The following is a 24,126-nucleotide window of genomic DNA, read 5'->3' as shown; positions in this document are numbered from 1 at the left end:
AATAGGAGATATTTTTACCAAGCCATTATTTGTACATCATTTTACTCACTTAAGGGACACACTTCATCTAAGGCCTCTATCGTCCCTTAGCTTGACAAAGGGTGTAAAAAGGGAGTAGATAATTGAAGTTATTTGACAAATTAAGAGTGTTTAAAATTTTACAACTAACAGTACGAAGAAAACAAAGTCTTGTTTTCATTAGAAGACAAACAATAAACACACACTCCAAAATAGAGTTCTACCTGTTATATCTGCTGCTACTACTCTAATATATCTAATACTAAATTTTTTGTATCACTCAACTTCTTTTTCTTTTGTTTGATCAAACAGTTATTGTAGAGTTAATACATATTTTGGATTAGTTTACATTACAAATAATGTTACTCATTAATGAATAAACCTAACTCAAAACTTTCATAAAAAGTTAAAAAGATTATATCTAATTTTTGCACATATAATATATATATTAATGTTAGTAAATTTAACTACACATTATTCTATATAAATAAGTACGACTAAAAAATAAATTGAAAGAGTATTTGATCAATAATTATAAGCTTTAACGTGGTAATGGCAACAGATAGTCTTACATGCATTAAATCTACCTCTATGTTTATTAAAAATATAATAATTAAATAATATATAATACATATGTTAATGTTTATAAATGCAGATACTATTATAATAAAATAAATTAGGATATCACATAAATTAAAAAAAAAATTAATTGCAAGAATTTATTCAAATCACTAATAAAAATGTGATACATAATTATATTAATAATTATATATTCTAATATATGTTATTTCACATAAAGAATTGAGAATATTAGATAAGATAATAGAATATTAAATAAAATATATTGACGTGATTCGAAGTATTAATAGTAATAATAATAATAATAAAATATAAAATCCTAATTGATTAATAGAAAAAGCCTTGTTGTACACATAAACAAATCAAGAAAATTAAAATTTTAACAATTAAATGAAAAATGTGAAGTTTTAAGTAAAATCATTCACAACCTTTAAACAGTTTCAGAGTAATTAAAAATGATTATTGTCATTAATGTAATCCATATATTATAAGGCATAATCTAAATAGAAATAAAATAATGGGTCCATTTCCCATATTATCTCATTCTAAAAATAGAAGAGAACTTTTTATCTAATAAAAAACAATAACAATTTGTTTAATGGTTACTTAATCACAATATTTTTATAAATACGGAATTCTTTAATATATAAATTCACAGCTTAATTCGTGTAGTTACTTAATTCAAAAGGTGAAGATTATAATGAGACATATTGAATTTAGAGAATGTTTGAAATTATTTGTTTATAATTAAAATTTTTGCATTTATTAACGTAAAAAAAACATAGTAATTTAACAAAGTGAAAAATAAGCATATCATTTTATTTTATTTTGAACAAATTACTTATGAATAACAACTATATATTTATATATAAATTCTCTTAATTGCGAAGGTGAAACATCAAATCTATTGTATGACAATAACATTCCACCACCTCGGGTAAAGAACTTCTCCGCAACCAGTGGTAGATTCGTAAAAAAGCTAAGGATGAAGGTCAAAGACATGGAGGCGTGATTCGGGTGAATTGTAATCTCTGTATAATCTCGGCTTTGTAGACTTAAAACACATTGTTTGTGGTGACCACGAATGTCCAAGTAGCCAGCCAGCCCACCCTTTCTTCTTGGACCCCAGCTTGACCAATCAAGAAAAAAAATTACAGAGCCATCAAATTTAGAGAGAGAAACACAGAGGATGATGATGATGATGATGATGATGCTGCTGCTTTAAGAGCTTTTACTTTATATATAAACTACACAACGCTTCATTTCCTAGAGAGAGAAGCAAATTACTAAATCTTAAAAATTACAATAACAAGAAGAAGAAAATTTGGAAAGAGGAAAGTTTTTCAGGACACCAGGAAGATCATTCACACCTTTCTTTGCTTCTTTTTATCGTCTTTTTCTCCAGCTTCAATTCGGACATACTCCTCGGAAGACTATCTTTTTTTGTTCGAGGAAATCATCTTGGGAATGCTTTTACAACTTCTACCTCTTTCTGTATCCGATCTGACTTGCTTACTCCACCTTCCTTCTGCTGCTGCTTTCCTCGGATGAGTTAGAGGAGAAGATCGCCGTGTACAATCGCCATGGTAACCTCCGGAGGAACATTTTTTTGCTTGTTTTCTTTGTCCTTTTGATCGGCCGATTTCTTTGACTGATCGATTTGCTTAGTTGAATCCGTTAAGCGTGTTTTTCTCTGATCCTTCTTATTTTCTTATATTTTATCTTTTTTTATATTACGTGAAATTTGAACTTGTATTAGTTCTTTCTTAAGTTAAATCATTTCAAACTTTAGCAATCTTTTTTATATGTGATTTTGTTTTTTTGAATATCATGCTTTGACAAGTATGTAGTTGCTTTAGATTTATATTGCAAAATTTTTATCCTCTAAATTTGTTAATTGTTTTTTTACGGCGCGGGAAGAATGTAGGATGGATAAACTGGAATTTCTGAACTTCAATCACACATGTTATATTATTCTGACTTTCAAACATTATACTAATTTTCTGAGCGGATTATGTTCAAATTAAGAATTTAGGATTAAAATGAGCTAACTGACAATCTCCATTTGTTCTTGGGTTACATGTGTAACTGATGAACAAGATAAAAAAGACTATATTAGCACTTGACCGATCGTGTTCTCTAAGAAGGGAAAATAATTTTCCTTAGAAAAGACTTATGCAAGGACCTGAAAACTGAAAGAGTTTGACTCTATTTTTCTTTTCTCTATTAAAAAAAATATGTTTTATGTGTTATAAAATTAACACAGTAATGGAAATGTTGGGTGATGGTCACATTCACCTGCAGTTGCTGGGATGCATTGTCTAACAGGATATTAACATTCTCGGTTGGAAGATTGTTCATGCATAGTGGTAGTAATGTTTTGTGATGGAAACTTTGGCTTTGAGGGACTCGAGGGATAAGTTCAGAACCTTCAACTATTGGCTAGGTCCCACAGATGGCCCTTATGCCGGCACAAATGATATTTGACGGTACATCAATATGTTTGATGGCTGACATTGGTGTTTCCGAGCTTATATACCTAGATATATATATATATATACATATACATGTATGTGTAGTAAATACATATATCTAGATATATTCATGCTGTTATTTTCTGGTGGTAAGTTGGGTTATAGCAGGATCTGTGAGAGAGGAGCTTTGGAGTGGAAAGGCATTCAAAGTGATAAGCAATCTGTCTGGCTTATCCCTTTGGCTACACTTTGGAAAATTAGAAAGAAAGGAATAGCAGAGTTTTTGAGGTTATGGAATTTTTGATATTTTGATAGTTTTGAAGACTCATAGTTCTAGGCCTTAAGTTCTTTGATTAGGAGCCAATCGCTATGTAGTGGCAAGGATCTTGGGGACCTTATAGAAATGTTGCTTTAGTTGTAAATATTTTTGTATACGGGTGACACTCCCTTGGTGCTCTTTGAATATGATTTTCTTTTTCTTCTCAGGAAAAAAATATTCATGCAGTGATTTGCAAGTCTGGAATGTGTAACAATTCTATGGTTTCTTTGGCCTAGTGATATCCCCTAGATTGGTGAATCTGCCTTCTTCTAGAGAATGTTTTTCTTTGCTGCATTACAGAGTTGCTGGTTGTAATGATGTATCTTATTTGGATTAAAAAGAAAAGGTTCACTACGATCAGACTCCTTCAGTATTTTGATTACAGAATTATTTTTGTCTTTTGTGACATGGATTGTTTGCAAATATAGGTAATTAGTTATGTAACCTACAGATTTTGAAAGTTTCTGTGTCAGCTACATTTTAATGCTCACACATTATGCAAAAGTTAACATTTCTTAATTTTCATCTTATGTGCTATTTGTCTGTCTAACATGATCATATATTATGCAGGCTGCCCCAGTTAATATAATAGTTGGTTCTCATGTTTGGGTAGAAGATCCTGTGCTGGCATGGGTTGATGGAGAAGTTTTCAAAATTAATGGTGAAGAAGTTCATGTTCATACCACTAATGGGAAAACTGTAAGCTACCTTTGTCGTGAGTTTGCCTGTAACCTAATCAGTTTAGTTATGTGCTTTATGATGTAAATGAAACTTCTTATAAGTGTCCAGATGTACGAGTCCAAGGCTTCCTAGTTAATTAAGTTAATTGGTTTCTAATGTAAACAGCTTTGAAACCTTTCAAATTCCAGTGTTTGGCTAAAGTTATTAATTAATTTCACATTTTCCTCTGACCAATCCGTAACTGGAACTTTACTTATACTTTCCCTCTAATTTATGGTCTTTTGACACCCTTTGTCTGAAAAACTTATGGCAGGTCGTCGAAAATATTTCGAGAGTTTTTCCAAAAGATACGGAAGCCCCTCCTGGTGGTGTTGATGACATGACAAAACTTTCCTACTTGCATGAGCCAGGAGTTCTGCATAACTTGGCCGCAAGATATGAACTTAATGAAATCTATGTAAGATACTTTAGTTCTTGTTTTATAGCCTAGGGTTCTGCATATTTATTTCATGCTAAAGTAACGTACAAGCAATATTTATGTATACATATGTTTGTTCAAATGCTGTTTCTAATATTTCATGCTGAAGTAGTATTTTTTCCCTTTTTCAGACGTACACTGGAAATATCCTGATTGCTATAAACCCATTCCAAAGGCTACCACATCTTTATGATACTCATATGATGGAACAATATAAAGGAGCTGCATTTGGAGAGTTGAGTCCGCATGTATTTGCCGTTGCAGATGTTGCATACAGGTTGAAATAAGGTTCATTCAGTTTATTGGACATCACTTGTTTCCAATTTATGATTTGAATTCTATTGTCTATATAAATAGGGCAATGATCAATGAGGGTAAGAGCAACTCAATTCTGGTTAGTGGAGAGAGTGGTGCTGGGAAGACTGAGACCACAAAGATGCTAATGCGATATCTGGCTTATCTTGGTGGTCGATCTGGAGTTGAAGGGCGGACAGTTGAACAACAAGTTCTGGAAGTAAGACAACTAGTTTTAATATTTTCATTCTTATTTGGTTTTCTTTTGGGAGGATTTGGTGGGACTTGGTTATGGAAGGAGCTGAAACCTCTGATCTGCATATACTTTTTGCAGTGTTTATTTTGTCTCTGTAATTTCAATATGCTAGGAATTACCCAGATTTATAGTTTTGGTTGATTTATTTTACAGTCCAATCCTGTTCTTGAAGCTTTTGGCAATGCAAAAACTGTCAGGAATAACAACTCCAGGTGAATGTTTATTAACTGTGGGTTGTTCTAATTCAAATTAAATTTGTTGTTCAAAGTCTCTGTTTTAATTGTGATTGACTGGTCTTTCACATCTGTGGAACTGCATTGCATGTGATTTTAATATATTTACCTTCAACATATTGCAAACTTCATTAAGTATCTTGTTCGTATACATTTAAGCTCATCTGTTTTTTTTTCATCTTTTTTTGTGCATCTTGGAATCACAATGTAGTCGATTTGGTAAATTCGTTGAGATTCAATTCGACAAGAATGGGAGAATATCTGGGGCTGCTGTACGAACTTATTTGCTCGAAAGATCTCGTGTTTGCCAAATTTCTGATCCTGAAAGAAACTACCACTGTTTTTACCTTCTCTGTGCAGCTCCACCTGAGGTATATATGGCATTATGCTATATTCCTAAACTGAAATCTGCTGTATCCTGTCATCATGCGTGTTCTGTACAATATGAGTTAACCTTTTCAGTTGGAACTAATAATTAATAATGGGCGTCCGAACTTTTCAGGTTAGAGAAAAGTACAAGTTGGAAAGCCCTAGATCCTTTCATTACTTGAACCAATCTAACTGCTATGAGCTTGATGGAGTTGATGATACCCAGGAATATCTTGCAACCAGAAGAGCCATGGATATTGTTGGAATTAGTGAGGAAGAGCAGGTGAGTCTTCTCTTTTTTAAGTTTCAAGATGTAATCAGTTTTTCTGTTGCATGCAGGTTTCTGATAACAAGTAATTCTTTTCAGGATGCAATTTTTAGAGTTGTTGCTGCAATTTTGCATCTTGGTAATGTTGACTTTGCAAAGGGAGAGGAAGTTGACTCTTCTGTCATCAAGGATGAGAAATCTAGGTTCCATCTTAGCATGACAGCTGAACTTCTTAAGTATGTTCCATTTACTTAGATTTGGATAAATTTCTGTTTTGTTTCTATGTATTATTGGATCCTCTGCCAGGATATTCCTCTTCTGATTTATGACCTATTTTATATCACAGGTGTGATGCCAAGAGCTTGGAAGCTGCATTAATAAAGCGTGTAATGGTGACACCAGAAGAGGTTATTACAAGAACTCTTGATCCTGTTGCTGCATTGGGTAGCAGGGATGCCTTGGCGAAAACCATTTATTCTCGCTTGTTTGATTGGTAAAGGAACTTGCCTAGTCCTATACCTTGTTTGTACACATGTTTGTGCCTTCTAAATTCATTAACCTAATAGAATAACAGATTATTTTGTCAAGAAAGAATGTTGTTTCATCTTATAGTCATATGATTCATGCTTATTTGCTATTTGTATTTATGCTATATATGCCAAATCAGTATTTGAAAATTGTAAAAGATGTTTCTTTGTTAATCAGGCTTGTGGATAAAATTAACTCATCGATTGGGCAAGATCCTAACTCAAAACAATTGATTGGTGTTCTTGATATTTATGGGTTCGAGAGTTTTAAGTTCAATAGGTAAGTGATTAGCTTTAAGATATAATTTTTAGTGATGTTTTAGTATTTTGGCTGACAAAACTTCCAAAATTTTTAGTTTTGAGCAGTTCTGTATAAATTTCACAAATGAAAAGCTGCAACAGCACTTCAATCAGGTTTGATAAGTTTTGGCTTCGCTTCGGTGTTATCTGTTTTTTGGGGCCTCACCTCATTCAGGCATATTGTGATTGTACTTTTGCAGCATGTCTTTAAAATGGAACAAGAAGAGTACACAAAAGAAGAAATCAATTGGAGCTACATAGAATTTGTTGATAACCAGGATGTTTTGGATCTAATTGAAAAGGTCTTCTATTTTTGCCTGCTGTAGTATTGTTAATTTTAAACTTCTTCCTAGAAAAGTTCTTTTTATATTAAGGTTAGTAAATCTAGTGTTCATAATACACCATTCCATACACTTAAGTAATTCATTCAATATTTTCCAGAAACCAGGAGGAATTATAGCACTCCTTGATGAAGCCTGGTAAGCAGCTAGTTTTTAGTTCTGCTTGTTATATTTGCTTTTTTCCAACTACTACATAGTGAAATTTCTTTATATTGCTACTTGTCATTCTTCATGAACAATTACTTTATTTTGAGCTTATGGTTCTTCTAACCACTGTATGTAGTATGTTTCCCAAATCCACACATGAAACGTTTGCTCAGAAATTGTACCAGACATTCAAAAATAATAAACGGTTCATCAAGCCTAAGCTTTCTCGTACCAATTTTACCATATCCCATTATGCAGGGGAGGTAGACTCGTTTTTCTTTTCTTTTCTTTTCTTTTTCTCCTTTTTGTTCAAGTAAAACAGATATCATTGATTTTCAATTGATACATTCATTTTTCCTTTGCTTTTCTGAAGGTAGTTTATCAAGCTGATTTGTTCCTAGACAAGAACAAAGACTATGTTGTGGCAGAGCATCAAGATTTGTTGACAGCTTCAAAGTGTCCCTTTGTGGTGGCTCTGTTTCCCCCACTACCAGTGGAATCATCAAAATCATCCAAATTTTCTTCCATTGGGTCACGCTTTAAGGTATGGAGGTTCTAGTTGATCTCGCCTTGTAAGGGATGAACAACCTTCAAATTAGAACCATCTAAATTGCTATTCTCTACTTGAGCTAATAATCCATTTCTTGGAGCAAAATTCTATGGTCAATCTTGCATTATTAAAATGCAGAGTCCTAAGTAATACACGAGTTAGCATGAAAGTGGTGCAAGTGTTTCCATGTGAGAAATCTGGCAAATCGGTCTGCAGCTAGAAGATGTTGTATAGAATTTTAGATAGCAGGAAATGGTCAATCAAAGGAAACTTTGACCCCATTTGGCTCTTCAAACTACGATGTATTCTTAAAGATACACCTCAGAAAAAGGGAATAGAAGTACTTGGATCAGATTATATGTTATACTTGATATGCTCTTTTTGAAAAATATTTTTTCTTAAATTGAATGCCAAATTTTTGTTTGTCTTGTAGGGTGTGATGGGTGCCATAGATGTCGTAATTCACCCAAGCACATCGTTGAAACTAATTTTCAGCTCATAACATGCGTGTAAGAGAGACACATCCCTCAAATGTGAATAAAACATCATCAATAATCTTAACTGATAACATTCCTTTAATTTTGTGACAACATTTATATACCTTTGTTTATCTAACTTATTCTTTTAGTATCCTGATCAACTCTAGAAATAGAGTTCACATCAATGGATTAAATGAAATTGGGACTCAGTAAATTCACTTGTTACGTGCTGAGCTGTAATTTTCTTTCATCAACCATGATCTATGAGTTTGTTACTCACTGATCTTCTAAAGCGTCGCCATAATTGGTAGTAACCCTTTTCTTAAACAATGATATTCCCCACTTGATTAATGTGCCCTAAAGCTGATAATCTCATGTATCCTTCATACGGAGAGCAAGTTTATAGCTCTCCTACTTGGTTTTAGCCTTGTTGGTTGCATTGATGGCAAGCATTCATGTTCATTTCCCATCATTGTGATAGAATTATATTTTATGTTCTGTTACTTCTGTAACAATTTCAGGTTTTACTTTGAAAAAGGAGTTCCACATCAAGATGGACTATGTCTTGTATCTCTTGTATAAATACACATCATGAATGAAATTAATACTTACTGAGAAGTTATTGTGGAAATTTATGTAGTATTAGAGTTTCTTCCTTGAAAAATGAGTTCCAACCCTGATACTATATTTTTGCTTTCCTATCCTCTGTTCCCTCTAAGAATTCTCACCCTTCCTTTTGCATTTCCAACATAAGAAATTATGTCAATGAATCACTAACTTCCTCATATGGAAATCTTATTTCCTTCCCGTCTCTAAAGGTTACAGTGTGCTTGACCTCATTGATGGCACAGACATTTGTCCTCCTTTAATGAATGTGGATGAAGCAAGCAATGAATAACCTAATATGGATGCCTTTATTTGGAAGCAAGTGGATTTCTACGTTCTCTCTTGGATTCAGGTCACTGTTTCTTCTGATATCTTACCTAGTATCCTCAAAACCAACAAGATCTTAGCCAGTTAGGCATAGCAAGAGATTGCAAAACCTTTTTATGTCAAGCTCATCTTTGACTGCTCAATTTGAAATCTCAGTTCTATTGTATTCGAAAAAATGATCTCTCTGTAGATGCTTACTTCCAAAGACTTAAAAAGCTTATACGATTCTCTTATCTCCATAGATCATGATCTATCAAAAGAGGATCTTGAGCTCTAAATCTTTGAAGGCTTACCTATTGACTACAAAGACATGGTCCTTAGTCTAAGTTAGCACAAACCTCTCTCATCATTTATTGAAGTATGCATTGCTCTTTATTTGCAAGAAACACATATGGCAAACACCAAAAACCAACTAGTACAGCTGATTCATCAACTTTATTTTATACTTCCTCCATCTTTTCACCACAAAACAATATCAAATCTTCCTCCTCACCGAACCATAACAACTAAAGTTTCTGAAATGGTTGAGGACGTGGAAAAGGCTACCAAAACAATTCCCCTAGAGGCTACAGTCCATGCTTTCAAAAACGTAATACTCAATCCAGATGCCTTTCTCTGGAAACAGGTGGATTCCTTGTTCTCTCTTGGATCAGGTCACTGTTTCTTCTAATATCATACCTAGTCTCTTCAAAACCAACAAGATTTTAGCCTGTTAAGCGTAGCAAGAGATTGAACAACGTTTTCATGATCAAGCACATATTTGAATGCTCAATCTGAAATCTCAGTCTATGATATCCAAAAATGATCTTTTTTCTAGATGCCTACCTTCAAAAATTTAAAAGTTCATATGGTTCTCTTATCGCCATAGGTCATGATATATCAAAAGAGGTTCTTGAGCTCTAAATCCTTGAAGGTTTATTTTTTGACTACAAAGGCATGGTCATTAGTTTAAGTTTGCACAAACCTCCCTCATCATTTGCTGAACTATGGACTGCTCTTTATTTGCAAGAAACATATCTACCAAACACCAAAAAAACCAACTACATATACTTCCTCCACCTTTTCACCACAAAACAATATCATCAAGTATTACTCCCAACCAAACCATAACAACTAAATTTTTTTAAAAGTTCAAGGACGTGGAAAAGTCCACTAAAATTATTCTCCTAGAGGCTGCAATTCATGCACTTAAAACTGATACTCAATCTGGTGCCTTTCTCTGTAAACAGGTGGATTCCTTAGTTCTCTCTTGGATTTATATCACTGTTTCTTGTGATATTGTACCTAGTCTCTTCAAAACCAACAAGACCTTAGCCTGTTAAGCATAGCAAGAGATGAAGAACTTCTTGAAATAGAATGGATTATTTTATGGATTATATTTTTAGAACAATGTTGTATTTTCTGTCATGTGGTTGGATGCACCTGAGTCAATGATTCAAGTATCTTGATTTCTTGAAATAGCATTAAGAGCACCAAAGCAATTATCTTTTTGAGTTGTTTTCCTCAATCCTATGGTGTTAGTAATGGAGTTTTGGTGTATGAACATTTTTGTAAAGCTTCTATATGCTCTCTACTAAATAAGAATGATTTCCTAATGGAGACAGTTTTATTAATAGAGACATAATTTTTCTTACTTTTTTTTGTTTGTAACGATTTTGTGACCTTTAAATTAGTTGGTTTTTCATGAATTTTTCAGCAATTGTCTCGAATATGATATGATTTTCTATAATGGTCACATCAAGACCTTCCTTTTTTTTACGGATTGTTTGATTTGGGATGAGTGCCTGGACAGTCAGAGCAGAATTGTGCTCAATGTTAGGGCTTGTGAATCCATCTCCCAACATTACAGTTTTTCAGCTTTTTTCTCACCTTACTTTGGAAAATACCTTACGAATATTGAGTAATGATTTCATTTCGAGTATTCTTCTCCATATTTCATCTATATTTTTTATTAAATCATATGAGAAATTTGAAAATTCTTTTTCATTCCAAAATTTTTCTGTATCATTAAGATCATTTGGACAATTCCGACAAGTTCTTCAAACACATCGAGTCGTTGCAAGTGAACGCGTGAGCACACTGTAGTTCTAGGTTATGAATAGATCTACTTGTCACAGGTCATGGAGGTTAGATTCAATGACAAAAATTTATGATGTGTTTTCTTTGCTCAAATAGAATTCTTTAGCTGTTGTTCAAATTTCATGTGTTGTCCCGTACAACTAGAAATTATCATTGATATCACTTGTGCATGGAATTAGTCAACCACGACATGATCAGATTATTATCAGTGTAAAAGTTTGGAACTTTGGATTTTTGGCACTCGGTTTGGTGACTTTTCTAGTGAGTTACTCTTATCTCCCTTTTCAGTGGATAAACATCTTGACCGATTGAGACCATTGAATGCAGTTGCTTTCGCATAGCTTGTGGATGGTGATGGAGATTTGAGTGTCTTTCTATTTGGGTTGTTTGATAGAAATAATTCCATTAGACCAAGATGTGACTTTAGAGAGGTCAATGGTTCTTGTCGTGACGATCTCATATTTGGTCAACAATGAGAGAGAAAAAAAAAAGGTTTTTTAGGGTTTAGAAATCATACTCTGATGTTATGTAAATTTATAATTTTCTATTTTCAGAATTTTTAATCATGATATTTAATTTACAACAGATGGATATATATATAGAAAAAAATTAAAGAGAGTTTTAGTAGAAAATTAAGTACAAATAAGTAAAATAAAGGGTAATGAAGTTCCAGTTATGGAAGTCGACTATGATTCTGTTTTATATGGAGATTTTTTCAAAAGTACCAATCTGTATAGGAATTGAAATTCTAGAAGAAGTCAGATTTTTACAAACTCAATGAAGGTAAAACTTGCAATTCATCATCAATTCCTATCTTCATGGTGCCTTACTGATTTATTAAATTCTAGTTACTCAGATGTTCTACTATAGATCGCTCTTCTTTAAGCTTCAAGTTTACTGACCTCCTGATTTTAGAGGCTTTATTTTGGGAGTTCTTTCTCTTATACATGTTTTATAGGTTTTTCCATAATACATGAGTATCAACTTCATTGCTAATATGAGGATAAATATTGTACTCAACCCATTACCTAATATTTACTTTTTGTGCAATTTTTCCCAATCATTATCAAGTTTCCATTGGGTTTATTTTTTTCTTAATTATCAAATAAATTTTTATAGTACAAAATAATTTTCTATCATTAATTTTCAAATTGAATAATTTATATCCGATAATTTAATCATTAATCCTACCAAATTATCCATTTTATTTTATAAAATTAATTTCACGTCTCACACAATCAGATTCTGATACCACTTATTGCGCTTTGAATAACATTAATTGTATAAAAATTGATCCTACTGAATTATTCATCTGATACTGTATACAACAGTTGGTTCCTTGTTCTATTTCTTGGGTGTCAAAGTCATTTATAAGAAAGAAGACAATTTTCTATATCATTGCACGTATACTTAGGAATTATTCCAGGGAAGTGACCTTAAATTGCAAAGCATCTCCACACCAAAGTTCCTCTTGTCTATGATCCTACTCTTTATCACAGCATAGTAGAGGCATTGCATTACTTTACCTTTCCTCACCCAGAACTTTGTTTTGCTGTCAATTAAGAATGCCAGCATATGCATGATCCTCAACAGTATTTTCAAGCAGGTAAACATATTCTTAGATATGTTCGAGGTACTATCAATCATGGGCTTCGGTTGTACTCTTAATTTTTTCATCTGCTCATTGGCTACTTTGATGCTAATTGGGTGGAGAGAGATACTAAATTTTTTTGGATCCAACTTCATCTCATGGAATGCCAAGAAATAATCTACTGCTGAAGTGGACTATCATGTAGTCTCCTCTATAGTGGCTGATTTAATGTGGATCCAGAATTGTTTGCTTCATGAACTACATGTTACCTTGGAGGCTAAGCCTAGTTGTTGGTGTGACAATTAAGTGCTATTACACTGCTGCTAATCCAGTTCAATGCATCAGTTATGAACACGTTGATATGTATATGCACTTTGTCCATGAAAAAAATTCAATTCAGACAACTTCAGGTTCAAAAAATTTTGAGTCAAGAATAACTGGCTGACATCTGCACCATAGGTCTTACCTTCAAATGTTTTTACTTATTAAGGGCCAATCTTATCAGGCTTCCACCTCAGATTGAGGGGGGATGATAAAATATCTTTATGTTATGTCAATTTTGTAATGGTCTCCAGATTTTATTTTTGAAAGGAATTCCACCCCAAGATGAACTCTCCCTTTTATCTCTTGGATAAATACACATAAGTGAAATATAAAGGAATAAATATCTTTAGGATCTTCCTTTTTGGCATCAGCAAATTGCCAAATATATTTTTTCAGATTATATCTCAAGACTTTCAATGCTGACTGCATACTTTAGAAAAAGATATAATAAGCTTATGCTTTGTTCACCTTTTAAGCATGGTGGGTTTTGTGCATGATGGGGCATGGAAAAGTACGTATATAACTAAAAATCTGTGCTATTATTGTAAGTTTTTAGATATTAGTCACTCAAATCTATTATTTTATTGTGATGTTTCATACTGCGAATCAAACTTTAGTAAGCAGGATGATCTATGAAATGCACTGGAAATTGAAACTTCCAGGGATATTTTCTTTCTAACCAAGAGAGATATGTTCTCAAACTGCAGCTCCAACTCCAATCCTTGATGGAGACTTTGAATTCAACAGAGCCTCACTACATCAGATGTGTGAAGCCAAACAATCTTCTCAAGCCTGCAATATTTGAGAATGCAAATATAATTCAGCAACTGCGATGTGGTGTGAGTATGATCCAACTGTTCTTTATCTGTGAATATTTCATGTTTCTTAGCAAACTTTCCAAAACATACTCGTGCTATGAAATTCTGCCGATGATGCTATTTTCTTTTATTTAGGGTGTCCTTGAGGCAATCAGGATTAGCTGTGCGGGATATCCTACAAGGAGAACATTCTATGAATTCCTTAATCGCTTTGGTCTTCTTGCTCCTGAAGTCCTGGAAGGAAAGTAAGTCTTTATTTCAAATGTGTTTAACTTGTTATAACTCGTGATTGGGGTGAAAATATGCTGTTATAACTAGTAATTTTGCCGTTCATATTATGCTGTTATAACTAGTAGTCTTCTTGTTCATATGATTTGTACATCTTTTTACTTCCCTTCTGGTTTATCCATAGCATGTGATTAACTGATGAAATTAATACTTCCTTGACAGCTATGATGACAAGGTCGCATGCCAAATGATTCTGGACAAAAGAGGATTGAAAGGTTATCAGGTGATTTAATTATCTCCTTTAACTCGTATTCATGGTGAGTAATAGGTTATAGCTTAACTACCCAAACCCTTCAGTTGTGCAGGATGGATTAAGAGAGAACAAACTGTATTTTTAGGTGGTATTTGATTTATTTACATGTTCTTCTGATGCTTGAGTTTCATATGATTTTGGTTACCCTGAGCATCATATACTGCCACAAGCTAGTGGGTATGCTTGAACTGAATGGTATAGTTGCACCAGGAGGGGTGAGTTCATTTATATTCCTTTCTTAGCTATGAAGCTCACTGAGAACACTCGATCTCCTGCATTTCTTGATTGGTAAAAAAATGCTTTAAAATATGGGGAGAAAACTGTGCATAGCAAAATGTCAAGGTGTTCAAAAGTGAGAGTGACTGAGAAACTTCTTGAACTTAAAATATGAAGTCTTGCTACCCATTACGGTTAACTAGCTGTTCAATATGATGCAAGTAAAGACCAATTGACGGACATTTTACACCCAGGGTTGGTTTGCTTATCTTTGGTCCAACAGAAGCTTTATACCTCAGGCAACTTTCCTATTCTTTGTAATGCATGGACTTTTCACCAATGATATGTATATATATGTATAGCACACCTTCCATAATAAACTCACCCGAGAGAAGTTAGTTGTATAACACAATTCTTTCTAAGTATTCTAGTTTCTAAAACTCTAGATAATTGGAAGTAATGATGCATATAATTTGACTAGGTCTGAGGAGATCTGATATAGATTTTGTTCGACATGGCTGTCTTGGCAGATTGGAAAATCCAAAGTCTTCCTTAGAGCAGGTCAGATGGCTGAACTGGACACCAGAAGAGCAGAAGTGCTTGGAAATGCAGCTAGGGCAATTCAAAGACAAATTCGTACTTATATTGCACGCAAAGAGTTTGTTGAACTACGCAAAGCTACTATTCTATTGCAGTCTCGTTGGCGAGGTATCTCTTTGAGCTATTCCTGAAATCACACCTATTTATTAATGGTTGCATCATCATGGTGGATCATCATGGTGGATTATGGTCATGAAATTACAGGTTTACCAAGTGTTAAACAGTACAGATTGTTAAACTGCTGATTTTTTCATTTATCAAATTTTAAGAACAATGTTCTACATCATCACTTGATCAAATTGAAGAATATAAATATCTTGGTGCATGTTTATCATGTTCATTTATGCCATTATGGTGTCATTTATCCTATTGAGAAAATCTTGAATTTATTTTACTTCTGTCCTATTTGATTATGAAAAGGTAAACTAGCTTGCAAACTTTATGAGGAAATGCGTCGGGAGGCAGCAGCTGTGAAGATCCAGAAGATTTTCCGGCAATATATTGCCAGGAAGTCCTACACTGCTGTTCTATTATCTGCAATTACATTACAGACTGGTTTGAGGGCAATGACGGCCCGTAATGAATTCAGATTCAGAAAGCAAACAAGAGCTGCTATCATCATTCAGGTCCTACTGCCACACCTGCTCTGATCATTTTGTTTCAGTTCTTGTGGGATTTTCAAGTGGTTTCTACGATGCAGTAGCATTGAACTAATTTCATTTTCCAAAACTTGTTTGAACTAATTCCATTTTTCTAAAACTTGTTTGAGAGGATTAAGTAACTGATTTCCTATGTTAAATTTTCAGGCCCGTTTACGTTGCCATATCGAGTATTCTTATTATAGAAATCTTCAAAGGGCTGCAATAGTTTCTCAATGTGGTTGGAGGAGAAGGATTGCTAGAAGAGAGCTCAGAAAGCTCAAGATGGTTTGATCACATTCCTATGTCCTGTTTATTCTCTTAAGAAATTTGTAGTGCTTGTTATTATTGTCAGTTCAGGTTATGACCATTATCATAAATTTCTGTAGGCTGCACGAGAAACAGGGGCCCTCAAAGAGGCAAAAGACAAACTGGAAAAGCGTGTAGAGGAGCTTACATGGCGTTTACAGTTAGAGAAGCGTTTGAGGGTAAGTTATTCTGCTTTATAGCCTACTTTTTAAACTTCATAACCTTTAAAAGGTACAAGGGCTGTCTTCTGCGGCAATTTCAAATCTTTTCACTTTACTGCAGACTGATCTAGAAGAGGAAAAGGCCCAGGAAATTTCAAAATTACAGGAGGCTGTTCATGCATTGCAAGTACAAGTAGAAGAAGCAAATGCTGCAGTCATTAAGGAACGAGAAGCAGCTAGGAAAGCTATTGAAGAAGCACCTCCAGTCATCAAGGAGACCCCTGTAATAGTTCAAGACACAGAAAAGATTGATTCATTGACCGCTGAGGTAGAGAGTTTGAAGGTGGGTGGCCTAACTTGGATGATCTTGTTATCTTTATTTATGTCTGAGTTCTTTGAATGGAGTCACATGGAAATAAGTTGAAGGAAATGCATTGGCTTTAACCAAAATGTTTGGTAGATTTTAATAAGCCAAAATATTGAATTGTGTTCATGTCTTGTTACTGCCTGCAGTGAGTGCTGCGATCGAGATGGATATTAGTGATTACTGAATAAACTCAAGGACAATGATACAGATTTATGTATTTGTAGTGTCTTTGCTTGAAACTCCATGCCAAAACATGCTTGGGAGTTTGGCAAGCTTTCAAGTTTTTATTCCTCAATGATGTCTTGGCTTAAATTAATTACAGTCCATGTGTTCTTTTTTTTCCCCAAAGGAAGATTTAACTATCCCTATGTATCATCATTTATCCGTAGACTAGTTTAACGAGTGAAACCTATTATTCCTTATTGAACAAATATGAAGCAATATTTGAAGGTTATTGTATTAATTATATGAATGTGCTCTTAATGGTGTTATAAGGTATATTAGGATATAGAATTCTAATACTATAAAACATTAGGTTGTCGAACCTTAATAGTACAAAATATATAACAATAATAATATACACAAATCATAATGTGGATTAAATATAAGATTTATTTCTCCCTTTAGTTATGCTGCAGGTAGCATGTTATGTAGATGGGTCTAGACTCTTGAGATTTCACCTTGGAATTTGCTTGTAGGCCTCAATTCCGCAATGGGTCTTCCTTTTTGGAAAAAAAAATTCTAATATCTTATGGGATCTGCTATTGATAAGAATATAATTGTTGAGCTCTATAAAATGGCTCAACTCATATGTTACAAATAATTTGACTTTGAGATTTTAAGAGTTGGTGGTTTGAGTCCAAAAAAGTTATTGGGTTAGTGGTGCTTGGGCTCAAGATATGACAATAATATTGGAGCACGTGCCAATTTGGTGACTTTCGACTGTTGTAATCTTTAGACCTTGTGACATTTGATTGCAATTTGTGGTCCTGATGTGTGGTTTTAAGGAGTATATCAAGAGTTTTGAGTGATGAAGTTTGTGATACCTTAATCTCATATCAAAAAGAAATATGATTGTTGAGCTCACTAATTAAGAACTTAAATCAAACACCATAAATAATTTGAGTTTGAACTTTTGATAGATAATAGTTTGAATTTGAAAAAATATTAGATCAGTAGTGCTTGATTTGAAACATTACAATTTAAATTAGCATGACCAAGCTATGAAAGGACCTTGGGACATTACAATTTAAATTAGCATGACCAAGCTATAAAAGGACCTCCTTGCTTGGACTTATTGAGGATCAAGTAGGTTTTGTTATAGCTTGGCAATCATTAAGAATCATGATGATAGTGACAAAAAAAGGGAATTCTTTCTTACACTATCCAGTTAAGTGTTATTGGTTCACTAAATTTATCTGGTGACTATAAACTGACCTAGAATTTGACATTTGAGAGGGATAAATATGTTAGGATAAATATATCATGCTGGAGTTCTTCGTCTAATTTACTCTCATGTCTATACAGGCTTTGTTGCTATCTGAAAGACAGGCAGCAGAAGATGCCAAGAAAGCTTGTTCAGATGCTGAGGCCAAGAATGCAGAGTTGATTAAGAAACTAGAAGATTCAGAACGAAAAGTGGATCAGCTTCAGGAATCTGTGCAAAGGTCTGTAAACCACTATCATACTAGAGCTATTTAAAAATTATTGGTTAACGACGGAAATACAAGTATTTACTGTCAACTAAGTCATCATGAGATTTTCTTCTTTTTCTTTTCTTTTTGAAAAAACAAAAGCTTGTTATTTCTTGTCATTACGCTTCACATGCTTCCTGCTTTGTATAAGTTGCCTTGATTTTGATTGTTCTGCAATGGTAAGTTTTCCAATACCTTATTCCCTTCTTCTTCCTGTCACCTTTATCTCCAAGAAGATGTTTTTCTCTTTTAAATTTCTGGACTCGTTTCAAGTCATTTTATTTATTATACAGGTTAGAAGAGAAACTTTCCAATTCAGAATCAGAGAATCAAGTTCTTCGTCAACAAGCACTGACAATGTCACCAACAGGAAAATCTTTATCTGCACGATCAAAGACAATGATTATTCAGGTATCAATTGAATATGAACTCTTTAAGTCATCACTTTATGATAAGCTAAGATAAAGACAATTTATTTGCAGAGAACACCCGAGAATGGAAATGTTATAAATGGAGATATGAAGGCTGCACCGGTAAGAAGCTCTCACTGGTTTTATATTGTACGAATCTGAAATAGTGACCAAGATTGAGGATATTTACTTTTTATTATTGGTTGCTTCTGATATGTCTTGATTTAACAAGGAAATGACTCTTGCCATATCAAATGCACGCGAACCTGAATCTGAGGAAAAACCACAGAAATCTCTCAATGAAAAGCAGCAGGTAATTTGGACATACCCGAAGAAAGGATTTGTTTCAACTACATGCATCCTTATTTCCTTATTGACATCAATTTTACGTGATACGCCTTTGGATCCTTGAAAAGCAAAATTTATTGACCAAGTACAAATTTCTACCCTGTCTTGCAACTTTCTGTTGTTCAGGAGAACCAGGATCTGTTAATCAAGTGCGTATCACAGAATTTGGGATTCTCTGGAGGCAAGCCAGTGGCTGCTTGCGTGATATACAAATGTCTTCTTCACTGGAGATCATTTGAAGTTGAAAGAACTACTGTTTTTGATCGCATTATTCAGACAATAGCCTCAGCTGTGGAGGTTAGTTCCGGTGTATGACTTTTTAAGGGATTTTTTCATGTATGCTTTCTTGAATGAATCATCAACTCTCATAAGACAAATTTTGCGAACATAGTCATTATGTGGAGAAATATCTACCTGACTGCAGGTCCAGGATAATAATGATGTATTAGCATATTGGTTATCTAATGCATCAACCTTGCTGTTGCTGCTTCAACATACACTCAAAGCAAGTGGAGCAGCTAGTTTGACTCCCCAACGAAGAAGGACAGCATCAGCATCACTTTTTGGGAGAATGTCGCAGGTAGGAAATGACACATTTTCCAAATTCAGATAAATATCATTGTTTTTTTTTCTTTCTATTGTCCTTTTTTTTAAGTTCTTTTCATGCTTTCCCCTTTCCAAATTTTAGGGATTACGAGCATCTCCACAAAGTGCTGGCCTCTCATTTCTTAATGGTAGAGGGCTTAGTAGACTTGATGACTTGAGGCAAGTTGAGGCAAAATATCCAGCATTGCTATTTAAACAGCAGCTTACAGCCTTCCTTGAGAAGATATATGGAATGATAAGAGACAATCTGAAGAAAGAAATCTCGCCTCTTCTTGGATTATGTATACAGGTTGCTGTCTCCATACAGTGGTTACTATTTGTTTAACTTAAGAGGTGCTAATACTTTAAAAGTGGTGGAGCTGAGGATGGGAAGGGGAGAGCATAGAAGGTGATTTGTGTCAGCTGAATATTAATACAAGGGAAAAGAGGATAATCCGTAACTTGATAGTTTCATCTATAGAGGCTCAATAATTAGCTTGAACCTATTTAGAGGGGCTAGCTTAGACATGCGAAAAACCTTGAATGATGTACACAAAAGTGCCAAACCTGCTGTTAAAATTAGTAAATGAGGAGCTGTCACTTAGTTCTACTAGAATAAGGAGTCCCTTTAATTGCTAGAAGCTCTAACTGCAAAAGAAAGGAAAGAGGTATTGTTTTTGTTTAATCCCCTAGTCTCTATCTCCCAAAGAATGCTCATAATAGGTGCTAAAATGTAAGAATTTGTATTGATCTACATTGTTGCATGAGATTTTATTTCTAATCAAACCATCTGCCCATGCAATGAAGGCACCAAGGAAATCACGGGCAAGTATGGTGAAAGGACGTCCACAAGCTAATGCTGTTGCTCAGCAAGCTTTAATTGCTCACTGGCAAAGCATTGTGAAAAGCCTAAACAACTATTTGAAAATAATGAAAGAAAATTATGTAAGTTCTGAAGTTACCAATAAAAAATGTTGGAAATTATAAAATTTGTCAACTATATTCAGGATTCTCTTAAATTTTCTTCTTGTACAGGTACCTCCATTCTTAGTCCGGAAAGTCTTCACTCAGATATTCTCCTTCATCAATGTTCAGCTTTTTAACAGGTAACTCTATCTGAAAATTAGAACACCTCTCTCTCTAGTCCCATGTGTTTTATGTTTGTGTATTAACAAGGCTCGATATCCTATCACAATTATATGGCATCTATGATGGCATTTTGCAGTCTTCTTCTGCGGCGTGAATGTTGCTCTTTCAGTAATGGGGAGTATCTGAAAGCAGGTTTAGCTGAATTAGAACAGTGGTGTTACTCAGCAACTGAAGAAGTGAGCACAAATAATGGTTTTTTTTTTAACTCTCTCCTGCACTATTTTCCTACTCTTCCTAAATGTCCATTGTGTACAGTATGCAGGCTCTGCTTGGGATGAGTTGAAGCATATCAGGCAGGCTGTTGGATTCCTAGTGAGTCCTATAGTGCTCGATGTTTGTTTGAACATATTTTTAATCGTTGCAAGATTTCCTCACTCATGTTTTCTTTCTTGGGATTTGTCACTCAGGTCATACATCAAAAACCAAAGAAAACCTTGCACGAAATAACAAAAGAACTTTGTCCAGTAAGTACCTCATCTATTATATAATAGTTGTTATTTTTCAACTCTAAAAGTTTTTTTCTATTTGTTTATTTTCATATTCAGGTTCTCAGCATTCAACAGCTGTATCGGATCAGTACTATGTACTGGGATGACAAATATGGCACGCATAGTGTGTCTTCAGATGTAAGTTTTTAACTTCTACTAGACTTTGGATTATTTCTTTTTGAAATAGTGTTATAGACTTTGGATTATTCCTGCTCCACAAACTCCTTTTATACTGTAGGTTATTTCGAGTATGAGAGTTATAATGACTGAGGACTCCAACAATGCTGTCAGCAGTTCTTTTCTTCTAGATGATGACTCAAGGTATGATGTTCTCGTCTCTATCTCTCTACAAAGTTCATTGTTTTTTCCATCTTTATCCATGAAGACAATTTATGGTCTCAATGTCTGAGGATACTTGGGTGAAGGCAGTTAATGGCCTTAAATCTGAGACACTCAATTCATTGCCTACCTAGAACAAATTGACAATGTGTCATTGACAATCTAAATAATCAATGCAGCATCCCGTTCTCAGTGGATGACATCTCCAAATCAATGCAGAAAGTAGACATTGCTGATGTTGATCCTCCTCCATTAATTCGTGAAAACTCGGGTTTTGGGTTTTTGCTTCCACGCTCAGAATGATGGTCGTAATCATGACTTATTGAATCTCATGTAAACTTCGCGCAGTTCTTTGCGCTGAAGCTTGTGCATACATACATCATAAGTCATATCCTCCATGTGTATAATATCTTTTTGTCCTCTATCAACTCAGGTTCATATTATTCATGTCTGGGTCATTTCATTCTTTTCCCCAAGTTACTACAGCAAGGGGTATTTGTTTAGAAGCCATTATCGCTAGTCATGTGATAATGTGCAATTATAGGAAAAGGCATTTGGATCTCTGCCCACAACGGGCTCCTTCCAATTTTTTGTTTTTTTGGGGGGTCTGAGCGGCTTCTTTCATATTGTTGTTTGTTGGTTTTAAGGGTCTTGTAGTGAATATTTTTGTGTGTAATTAGTGACATGGGTCTTATAGGTTATACTTTATCATTTATTTGTACAAGGCAATTTGTATTTAGTGTGAAAAGTGAGAATTTCTTTTTTCTTTTTGGAATTAACACCTGTCTCTTTACCGTTGCCTCAATTCGTTCCCTACTTTCAGTTGTGCCAATTTGAACGGTGTTTTGATAACGTATAAAATAGAATCATTTACTTTTGTTTGTATTAAACTTATATTTTATATTTCAAACATATTCACGGTAAACTCTATAATTAAATATAAATACTGTATTGGATCATTTCTTATAAGCTTAATATTCTGGGATGATTAGTGAAATAATTGCTTATTTCTTATGGTATTAGATGTGCAGGCCGAGAGTTTGGATTTGCTTCCTAGTGAATTAAATGTTAGTAGAGAGCATGGTGAGCATGTGGTTAATTTAAATTTTTGGCACAGCAAGTTTATGTAATATAATAGTATATTGTATTATTTCATAGAAGTTTAAAATTTTTGGAATAACTATCATTTATTTCATAGTTATTGGCAATAGATTGTTTTTTTTTTTTTTTTTTATAGCTAAAGACAATAGAACTTTTTCTTATTCATTTGATATGTGAGAACACAACTATAAAATTTGAAATTACTGCCTGGACTTAGTAACTGCATTTGGACCGTATGCCTCAAATTCATTACGAATTTGTCACTCCCAACTGATGCCTATACGTATCATTAGAACACCTATTAGCCTCGTTTTTCTTCTGTCTCATAAACTCGTTTGCTCTCACTCCAAGGATGGTATTCATACGGTGAAGTCTGTTCTATCAACAGCTAATTTTGTTAGGTTAAAATAAAAATATAAAAAAATAAAATATATTAGTTGTAATAATGATAAAATTGATTATAATATTTGATACGAAAAATTGAAAAGAATGAATTAATTTATGATTGTAAGGATTGTCATTATTATTATTATTGTTGTAACTATTATAATTAATAATAATAATATGCGTTATCTGTCTTACACTTTTCCATAATTTTTATAAAGATGAAATGGAAAAAGGGGATAGAGAAAACAACAGCAAAGAAATGAAGGGAAAAAAAAAAAAGAAAAAAAATGGAAAACGAAAGTAAAAAGGACAAAACTGAAAAGAAGAAGGAAAAGAAAATCTGAGGGAGGAGGAGGAGAAAGGTTTCAGGTAAACGGAAACAAAAAGAGGGAAAAAAAAAGTAAAACATGAAGAAAAAGAAAATAAAAAAAATTAGGCCTGGAATGTGCTCTGTTTTGATCTAGCCCAATCACAAAGCTCAAAACAGGAAAGCTAGAAGCACGACGTAAAATCAAAACCCGGATTAAGATTTTAAATCCAGGACTGAAATGACGCCGTTTCTAACATTAAAAAGACCCACAACGACGTCGTTTAGCTGGTAGCACAAACCACGCCGTTTTGGAGCAGGCTTTATAAATCAGCCTGGGGTTCATTTTCAGGAACCCTCTTCTTCGTTTGTCCTCTTCTTTGAAAATTTGCAGGCGCGGTCTCTGGGAGAGGAAAAGTGATGCGCGT

At 34.0% G+C, this 24,126-nt stretch overlaps 1 protein-coding gene across 2 annotated transcripts; it reads left to right on the top strand.

Moving 5' to 3' along the window:
- The first annotated feature begins 1,690 nt into the window (after positions 1 to 1,690).
- Positions 1,691 to 22,682, top strand: LOC110817657 (myosin-17). Of its 2 annotated transcripts, none has more exons than XM_088208012.1 (38): positions 1,691 to 2,183; positions 3,961 to 4,089; positions 4,385 to 4,528; positions 4,681 to 4,826; positions 4,907 to 5,063; positions 5,253 to 5,311; positions 5,544 to 5,703; positions 5,835 to 6,205; positions 6,316 to 6,462; positions 6,675 to 6,776; positions 6,853 to 6,910; positions 6,997 to 7,098; positions 7,238 to 7,275; positions 7,421 to 7,547; positions 7,658 to 7,828; positions 13,948 to 14,079; positions 14,194 to 14,303; positions 14,509 to 14,569; positions 15,346 to 15,523; positions 15,836 to 16,041; positions 16,222 to 16,341; positions 16,443 to 16,541; positions 16,645 to 16,866; positions 18,418 to 18,557; positions 18,878 to 18,995; positions 19,067 to 19,117; positions 19,227 to 19,307; positions 19,469 to 19,639; positions 19,767 to 19,922; positions 20,031 to 20,237; positions 20,735 to 20,872; positions 20,963 to 21,033; positions 21,153 to 21,252; positions 21,332 to 21,388; positions 21,484 to 21,540; positions 21,622 to 21,702; positions 21,803 to 21,885; positions 22,083 to 22,682. In XM_088208012.1, exons 1-38 carry the CDS (start codon positions 2,181 to 2,183, stop codon positions 22,204 to 22,206), a joined length of 4,677 nt encoding a protein of 1,558 aa, XP_088064138.1. In that variant the 5' UTR covers positions 1,691 to 2,180; the 3' UTR covers positions 22,207 to 22,682. The 2 variants fall into 2 exon arrangements, with proteins under 2 accessions (XP_088064138.1, XP_088064139.1); XM_088208013.1 differs by lacking the exon at positions 1,691 to 2,183 and having other exon boundaries at positions 3,955 to 4,089; positions 5,835 to 5,984; positions 6,069 to 6,205.
- The last annotated feature ends 1,444 nt before the right edge of the window (positions 22,683 to 24,126 follow it).

This window comes from Carica papaya, chromosome 7 (genome assembly GCF_054855325.1).
Source record: "Carica papaya isolate Zhongbai chromosome 7, ASM5485532v1, whole genome shotgun sequence".
NCBI classification, from domain to species: domain Eukaryota; kingdom Viridiplantae; phylum Streptophyta; class Magnoliopsida; order Brassicales; family Caricaceae; genus Carica; species Carica papaya.
This window is presented reverse-complemented; position numbering and strand designations above follow the sequence as displayed.